Source organism: Berghia stephanieae, chromosome 8 (assembly GCF_034508935.2).
Source record: "Berghia stephanieae isolate SIO BIC M18660-M18661 chromosome 8, UCSD_Bste_1.3, whole genome shotgun sequence".
NCBI lineage: Eukaryota > Metazoa > Mollusca > Gastropoda > Nudibranchia > Aeolidiidae > Berghia > Berghia stephanieae.
The window spans coordinates 29,512,177-29,522,176 of NC_088367.1; the positions used below are offsets into that span (position 1 = coordinate 29,512,177).

A 10,000-nucleotide genomic window follows, 5' to 3' on the forward strand; every position below is an offset into this window, starting at 1 on the left:
TGATCAAGATTAGTGTTATTGCGGTATTTAAATGCTCTATAACTAATAGAGTAATTTATCAATTATTTATTTATTTATTCATTTATTTGATTCTCTAAATGCCTAGGTATCGAAGGCCTGCACGTGTCTCTGCCAATGGGTCCTGGCCATGGAAAAATACCATTTCGTCGCGGTCACCGTGGCCCCCAAGCGAGAGAAGCTCCGTGTCGCCAAAGAAGAGCTAGAGGTGACAGAGAAAATTCTCGAAAAGGCAAAAGCAAAACTTCACGAAGTCGAGGCCGGAGTGGCAGCCCTTCAGACCAAGTACAACGAGTGTATGAACCGTAAACAAGTATTAGAAGATAAGTGTAAATTGTGCGTAGCAAGGCTTGACAGAGCTGATAAGGTGAGAGGTCGCTTGTTATTTGGTGTGTTGGGTTTTTTTTATTTTGCTGGATTTTATTTTTTAAACTATTATTTTTGTGATCTCTTAATCTCGACTTGCCTTCTAAGAATCCGTCAAGCTCATTTTGCAACAGTAATAATAAAAAAAAAGAAAATAACTTGAGCTTTTATATTGCGCAATATCCACGAAACGTGCTCAAAGCGCTTTACATGTGGTTCCTGACCAACAGCAACATGTAACATGTCGATCGAGACATGACGCCTGTTAGGCGATATTAATTTTTTTTTTCAACAGAGACAACGCTGTTAACGGCCAGGTACTCATTTTACACATTGAGCACAGTGAGAGAATGTGAGTAATGAGCCTTTTCCAAGGACTCATCTATGAGCCGAGCGAGGCTCGAACTCAGGACCTTCCGATCCGAAAGCGAGGTGTCATACCACAAGACCATATAGCAGCACAATGAAAATAAGGTTATTTAAACAACCCTAACATTATATAGAAGACTATTGGATACAATGCTAATCTTCCTGCTTGAAACTATAAGCATAAATAACAAAGAAATAATTTATGGAATATAAGTTCCACTCCAATTTACCAAGACAGAATAGAAGGTGTGGATGTTTTTTATTTTCACTTTGTCAACAAAATATGATAACTGAATGAGTGATCTCTTATTCGTCTGTAAGATCTCATTCATCGTGTTTGATAGACAAAGGGGTAAATCCGACACGTCAACATCATTTATTATCTTGGTAAAGTGGATTGAAGCTTTTATTCCATTCTATCATTGTTAATAATTTCACTAAGAGAGGTTTTTCACAACACATTACCTAAATCCCTCAGACCACGTGAAATCAACCAACCCGAGACACGTAAAAGACTTCAGGTCATCAAAATGCAAGACAAATGAAATGCTATGATTTGTAACATTTTGCACTTTAAGAAATGTTTGACCGATCTTTTTTTCAGCTCATCAACAGTTTAGCTGACGAGAAGGGACGCTGGGGTGAAGCCAGAAAATTGTATGATTCGCTGATCGTCAACGTGCCTGGTGACATACTCATATCCTCTGCATTCATCTCCTACCTCGGACCTTTTACAGTGAGTAGATCTGCATTACTATTCATTTGACCAGTTGTGTCACAAATTTATTTTGGGCGTGGGGCTGGTCGAAAAGTTTTAAAAAGTGCTTTTATTCTTACCTCAACAATGATAGGGGATAGCGCAGACTTAAGAATTTTTAAAAACCGTAGATTTTAGGTGGTAAATATTATAGTCGTTATAGTTTTTCTTAGAGATCAACAATTCTCCCCCACAATGATAAGATGACACTTCCAAATCCTTAAAATCGTTCACTCTGGAATCGGTTTTCATTTTCATTAAGTTTTAATGACTTAGAAATGCTCATGAAGTTTTGAAATTGGAGCAAAAATGTCACAATTCTACGAATTTTTCGTAGTCCTAGGTAGGCCTGGGCTAGTGTTATGTCGGGATAGAGCAGATGAAGAATTTCAGATATTCTTTAGGCTCCAGACCCTCCCTTTTAGAGTTTTTTTTCAAAACCTCAATATTACAACAACAAAATAATGGAAATCTCAAAAAATGACGCGAGATTTTGTCCATTACAACAAAGTTAAACTAGACCCATAAGCGGGTTTGGATGTCAGACCTGCATATATGTACACGTCAGTTCAGGCGATTATCAACATTTTAGACTCGACAGAACACCAAATGTCTAAACTAGGTTTGTCGCGGATTATCTTAATATGAAGAAACTTAATTAATTATGACGAATCAAGGCCGTATTAAAGTTGATTTCTTGTCTAAGATAGAGGTAGTGATGCTGTGCACTGGAATGAACTTAGTTTAAATCGAAGTCTGGTAACCTGAACACCGAGATAAGGATGTCTGCTCATTCCAGGTTCCTAGACGTCGCGGCAGGACTAATTATGAGGATAATTATAGCTTGTAACAAATTAAAAGTAGTGATTAAGAATGACGTTTACAAAAAGACTATCTCCATTGCTTTTCGCTGATTATTTTGTTAAATAAAATATTTTACCATGTACGATTCGGAAAATCGAATATCTAGATCGCAGAAATATTGTATAACTTTATATGATAAAAAAATTATGTTCTAGTAATAAAAACATGCACATAAAAATGTGAGCATTTAATTTTTATCTCGCAATATCCTTTTAAAAGTGCTCTCAAAGCGCTTACAGCCTTTACAGGTCAGAAGCCAACAGCAAAACTAAACATGCAGGACGAGAATTGACGCCTATTTATTAGGCGGTATTGCGATATTTGTATTTCAGACAGAGTCAAAGCTGCTAACGGCCAGATACTCATTTTACACCAGAGACGTTTCTAATGATCCAACTATGTGTCGCTCAGAGCGGGACTCGAACCGCGGACCTTCCAGTCTGAAGGCAGATGTCGTACCACAGGACCGCATAACCACAATCAACATTGCATTTTCTAACATAGTTATCATGCTCGATACGATTTACATGACAATCATTTATATCCAAAAGATTTTGATGAAAAAAAGTATGATTGTAGTAAAAATAGAACATCCTGTTTCAACTAGTTATAGGAAATACATCCCGTGGTTTTTTTTTTTTGTTTTTTTTTTTTTTTGTTTTCTTTTTTTTTATTAAATTCATTAATTTTTCTTTCTTTTTTTTAAATTTTGGTGTTGTTGTTGTTGTTGTTGTTGTTGTCTAGCTCAAAAGAGCGAAGCCGACGTAAATAGTGCTATAAATAGCGCATTTAAAAGCTCAATGATTTCAGCGATGAATTTTGATTTTGTACTGACAAATCATAGGTAAAGAAGTGGGTCTTTTCAAACCAACGGAACGTAAAGATGGTATGTAGAAGAAAAAAAAAACCCAACAAATCTAACTAGTCAACCTTCCACGGCCACAAAAATTGCCAACGCTTGTTTAGACGAATTTTTCCCTATACTTTATAGGGTCTTACTTTACCCGAATATACTAGCCGCAACTTAAAAGGCACGAGATATTTATCGATTTAGTATTTAATCGTTTATATTATTAATGATACATCATGATATATATATATATATATATATATATCATATTTCTGATTTCAACAACTCAAGGAAACATCCAACTGCCTCAGCACCTTAATACACATGATGACATTCTAAAGCTAAGAACACTTGCACTAGACAGAGATTTATGGAGGCATTTTTTACTAACTGGATAAAAGAAACAGACTGATAAACTCGAAGTGACGCACACATTCTGGGCAAAGGTCCATAGAGACTGCGCAGTCATATTTATTATTATTATTATTATTATTATTATTATTATTATTATTATTATTATTATTATTATTATTATTATTATTATTATTATTATTATTAACATTATGATACTTTAAACATGATTATAAATAGATAACTAAGAGACATCTGAAGTAAATTGTGGTTTGTAAGTTTTAATTAGCAAAACTTAAGGCATCTTTGGAAAATCCCAGACGTCTTCCAGCTAATGACGTGTATGACCTTATAATGTCTATTTTGTGATGGGTGAACAAATGAAATCGGAATGAGAAACTATTGGTTGTTTCGTAAGAATGTGACGATTTTACAATGGTTGGAAGGTAGTCCTTCAGAGCATTTAGGGCCATGGAGCCGGGCGTAGTTTATCCCGGTTTCTATACCGTGAAATGGACAATATAGCAATTGATTGCTATTCTTTCTTTCGATAGGACGCTAGTCTATCGCAAAGTACTTTTCTCCAGATCAAACATATCCAGCTACCCATTCACTGCTGGGTAGACAGGGGGATCAGAAAAAAAAAGTCTCGACTGGATCCGATATTGATCTCGGTCCCTTTGCGTGTGACGCGAGTGCTTTATCAATGGAGCTGTCGGGACCCTCCCCCCCCCCCCTCCTCCCCCTAAAGATTGGTAAGGAGAAAGGTAATCTCAACTCATTTCTTATAGTTTATTTCGATTGACCAGGTTGGTTTACACAATATTCATTCATTCCTCCATTCATTCATTAATCCCATGATCTGATGACCGTCGGAGATGCAAATCTCACCACGTTCTGCCATTACTCTCCAAGATTTCTTCCATCTTCTTTCCTTTGTCTTTTCCTTGATATTGTTCATCCAAATTTTCCTTTGTATACAAAATATACGCTTTTTAAATTATAAAATAATAATTCTAGAGTGATTACCGTCATCGCATGGTGGCCGAGTGGAGCAAGCGCATCAAAGAGTTGAAAATCCCTTCATCCAATGATCCAAATCTTATCAATACGATGAGCGACCCCGTCAAGATTCGAAGTTGGCAGATCTGTGGTCTGCCAGGGGACAGCTACTCGGTGGAGAACGGGGTCATTGTCAATCTGTCCAGAAGGTGGCCCCTGTTCATTGACCCACAAGGCCAGGCTAATAAGTGGATTAAAAACATGGTACGGATATGATCTTATTATGATATTATCATATTATCCTTCACTGTAAAAAGGAACTCTTATTGAAATCAAGTTTAAAAAATCCAATTAATTCGTTGTGTTAATTTGTCAAGCGTTATACGCAAATGTGGCAGACGTCAAGCAATATAATTTAAATACTCTTTCTTTTTTTTCAAAATTGTCTCAATTGTATGAGGGATAGAATTAAAAATATATTGCATTCTTTGAACCAGAGGGTTGTTTCCATAGCGCGCACTCTCAAGCTCGACTGGGAACACATTCAGAATTTCAAAATGCAAGAGTGCACTAATCTTAAATTCCTCTTTGTTCTTTGTTAAACATTGAGCTCATTTTAACATTAGCTTTTATATAGAGCAAAATTCACCAAACGTGCTCAAAGCGCCAGGTACTCAATATACACCAGGGTACGGTGAGAGAATATGAGTAAAGAGCCTTTTCGAAGGACTCAACTATGCGCAACTCTTAGTGGGACTCGAACCAAAGACATTCCGATCCGAAGGAGAGTGTCATATCACATTATCACAAAGCCGCAATATTTCATCTATTCTATACCTTGGCATTTGTCTTCATCTCTTCCCAGTTCAAACTAGAGAATTTGATTTAGCTGCTGGCGTTCCCTCCAGTTATGTCTGGAGTGGTTTCTTTCTGTCTTGCCCTTGGAGTAGCATCTAAAGCTCCTTGCGCAATGTAAAGACAGCACACCATCTTATTCTCCTTTTGATGTGGCCCTTAATTGCTGGGTGGGTCCTTTGACTTCCCATGCTGGGCATAAGGTCACTTACTGTGTCTTCTAATCCCATATAATATTTAATTTGTTTTCCGAGTTGCTTACTTTCTGTCTTTGTCTTGGGATGGGATTACTTTGTTTTGTCATGGCCCTTGTTGGAGTCCTTAGCTGAGAGAGAAATAGTCAAATGTTTAGTATTAGTTTTGGGAGATTATTTTCCCCCTTGTGAATCATTTCTCTCTTACGTATTGTTAGTTGTGTTTTCTGTTTTTCGGTATTTCTGTCAACATCTGAGTGTGTTCCTCTTTGTGGAATCCTGTACAAGTGTATGGATGAAACTTTTATGTGACCTCAATCTAATACACTGATAGTGTGCTCTTTGAATCTATATCTATTAACTAGTTGAACCAGTCCCCTTTACATTACTTTTGCTTGGGTACCTTAACTTGTAATTCTATATTTTTTAAACTATCCCACTTTATTCCTTTTTACTGGCGCTAAAATTAACCAAAATTTGCCAATGAAAAAAACAAAAAACAAAACAAAACAAATAGCCCTCAATAAACAGGGTTTTTTTTTCTCTTCAATTGGTCTAAGTTTGTCATTTTGTCGGATGTTTAATGGAAAAGAATCAATGGAAGGTACTTAATAGTAAGCATGTATAGCTTCATGAAGGTACTGTTCGTCATTCGTAATATCAAACTCAAAGTGGGGCCACAAGTCTTCATTAAAGCTAAACATTCTAGAGGAAAAGATGTAGACAACATATATTATCATCATTATTGTTAATGTGATTATTTTCATTACCACTTCTACTACTACTACTACTACTACTACTACTACTACTACTACTACTACTACTACTACTACTACTACTACTACTACTACTCCTACTACTACTACTCCTACTACTACTACTACTACTACTACTACTACTACTACTACTACTACTACTACTACTACTACTACCATTATTATTACTATTGATACTATTACTACTACTACCACTACTACTACTACTACTACTCCTACTACTACTACTACTACTACTACTACTACTACTACTACTACTACTACTACTACTACTACTACTACTACTACTACTACTACTACTACTACTACTACTACTACTACTACTACTACTACTACTACTACTACTACTACTACTACAACAACAACTACTACTACTACTACCACTACTACTACTACGACTATTACTACTACTATTTCTATTACTATTACTGCTTATGCTACTACTACTACTACTACTACTACTACTACTACTACTACTACTACTACTACTACTACTACTACTATACTACTACTACTACTACTACTACTATTATTATTATTATTATTATTATTATTATTATTATTACTATTATTACCACTATTAATACTATTACTACTACTACCACTACTACTAGACTACTACTACTACTACTACTACTACTACTACTACTACTACTACTACTACTACTCGCTCTACTACTACTACTACTACTACTACTACTACTACTACTACTACTACTACTACTACTACTACTACTACTCCTACTACTACTCCTACTACTACTACTACTACTACTACTACTACTACTACTACTACTACTACTATTATTATTACTATTGATACTATTACTACTACTACCACTACTACTACTACTACTACTCCTACTACTACTACTACTACTACTACTACTACTACTACTTCTACTACTACTACTACTACTACTACTACTAATACTACTACTACTTCTATTATTATTATTATTATTATTATTATTATTATTATTATTATTATTATTACTATTATTATTATTATTACTATTATTATTAGTATCGTCATCATCATCATCATCATTATTATTTAAGTTTGCATTTTCTATCTAATTACTAACTTATTACCTTATGAACAGGAGGCATCAAACGAGCTGGATGTGATCAAGCAATCAAGCAAAGATTTAATCCGTTCCTTGGAGAGCGCCATTAGATTTGGGAAATCGTGTCTAATGGAAAATGTGGGAACCGACATCGACCCGTCCCTTGAGCCAATATTATTACGACAGGTAACAAATTAGATATCATCGTGACTAGGGGACAGCGTGATAATCGGTACGGTCTTTGCATCGTACCCAAAAGGTACCGAGTTCGATCACCCGCCGCTGCCCTGTGTGACCTTGAGCAAGTAACCTCGCCCTACTAATTGTGCGGCGTTGCACTGCGGCTGACGCCTGGGTTATTCCAGTCTTCCCTTGGAATAGACCTTAGAGACAAATTTCCCGTATGGGATGAATAAAGGGAATTTTTAAAAAATGATCTTCTATTGTACAGCCCATTTTTACGAATTCATCACGATCAATGCGTTTTATTAATTTTCTAATTTTTATCGGTTCGATATAATATTTTCATTGTAGGATTAGATGGTATGAATGAATATGAATGTTTACACGTGCGCATTTTAAGGATTTAACATGTTCAAATTACATACAAAATATGATTTATCCATTACCCCCATGACGATCTGAAATCCGATCTATTTTTTATACAATTCAAATTGCCAGCTATGTGCCATTTTATTTCTCTTCTATACTCTTACAATATCCATCATTGCCAATAGAGAATGAGTTTAGCGTAAGAGTAGCGTCCCTTGATTGGATTTCACCGGCGGAGAAGTTATTTGTAAACAAACCAACTGTAAGCCAAGCGCTCCAAATACAAAATTTATTATCATATTTCTGTACAAAAATGCATATCATAATCAACGCAGATCTTTTCTTTAGTTTTCTCCATTATGAAATGTTAACAAAATATGATGTAGACTACAAAAAATAAAACCCTTCCTAAACTTACTGAACTTCCCGCTAATGTTTAATGGCGGTTGTCAAGACGCGACTTCCAACAAAGGGGCGCTACTCTTAAATCTGTTTTGAAATCTCATTCCCTATAGCCGGGTACACGTTTTTATACCAACGACGACCACGTTTGCATGTATGTAAGGTAGAATTCAGAAAAGTAGAAGCAAGAGTTTTGTGAACAATTTCATTCATCCGTTCAATAACAACGCGAATGCGAATGCTTCCTGATCAATAATAGACAAGGCCCCATACCAATACTGCCGCCATCGGAACGACATCATGCTTTTAAAATTTTGGCCAGAAAACGTACGAGGGAGTTCGTTGGAAGAAACGTATTGGACTTACAATTGGCGGGAAAGAGCAAAAAAGGGTTGCCCAAAGACTAGTTGGTTCTTTAAGGTAAAGGACGTTGGAAGAAACGGATTGGACTTACAAATGGCGGGAAAGAGGAAAAAGGCACGCCCAAAGACTAGATGGTGGACAAGGTAAAGGATGATATAAAGAAACAAGGTCAATGAAGCTCTGAACCGCGATGCATGGAGATGCGGCATTTATTATGGCAATCCTGCAAAATGCATGATAAGCTGAAGGTAGAAAATCATTAATATTATTATTATTATAACTATTATTATTATTATTATTATTATTATTATTATTATTATTATTATTATTATTATTATTATTATTATTGTATTATTATATTATTATATGTTTTATTATTATTATTATTATTATTATTATTATTATTATATTATATTATTATATTATTATTATTATTATTATTATTATTATTATATTATTATTATTATTATTATTATATTATTATTATTATTATATTATTATTATTATTATTATTATTATTATTATTATTATTATTATTATTATTATTATTATTATTATTATTATTATATCATTATTATTACAATTGTTATTATTATTATCATTATTATTATTATTATTATTATTATTATTATTATTATTAGTATTTTTATTATTATTATTATTATTATTATTATTATTATTATCATTATTATTATTATTATTATTATTATTGTTATTATTATTATTATTATTATTATTATTATTATTATTATTATTATTATTATTATGATTATTATTACTATTACTATTATTATTATTACTATTATTATTATTATTATTATTATTATTATTATTATTATTATTATGACTATAACGGCGTGTACATCTGTTTCATTTCTTTTTCGCTCACCATTTCATTTTGAATTAATTCCAAATTTCCACAACAACAATTTCAACAGACGTACAAACAGCAAGGAAATCTCGTTATCAAAATGGGAGACAACATCGTTCCATACCACCAGGACTTCAAATTCTTCATGACCACCAAACTCCCAAACCCGCATTACACCCCTGAAGTGTCCATCAAAGTAGCTCTAATCAATTTTACCCTCTCACCCAGGTAACGTATGTCTTTCTTTCTGTGCGGCGTTATTGTATTGCGTTATGACACTTGCCTTCTGACCTGTAAATCTATTATTCGAATCCTATTGTGAACGGCGCAAAAGTTCTTC

General features: G+C 34.2%; 1 protein-coding gene across 1 annotated transcript in view; it reads left to right on the plus strand.

The window, feature by feature from the left end:
* Positions 1 to 10,000, plus strand: part of LOC144978482 (dynein axonemal heavy chain 1-like) — a 169,865-nt gene that overhangs the window by 115,947 nt on the left and 43,918 nt on the right. Inside the window, exons 62-66 of the mRNA XM_078924625.1 lie at positions 107 to 385; positions 1,358 to 1,489; positions 4,596 to 4,841; positions 7,509 to 7,658; positions 9,728 to 9,888. Of these exons, the coding sequence (XP_078780751.1) occupies positions 107 to 385; positions 1,358 to 1,489; positions 4,596 to 4,841; positions 7,509 to 7,658; positions 9,728 to 9,888 (968 nt within the window). The remainder of the gene's footprint in view (positions 1 to 106; positions 386 to 1,357; positions 1,490 to 4,595; positions 4,842 to 7,508; positions 7,659 to 9,727; positions 9,889 to 10,000) is intronic.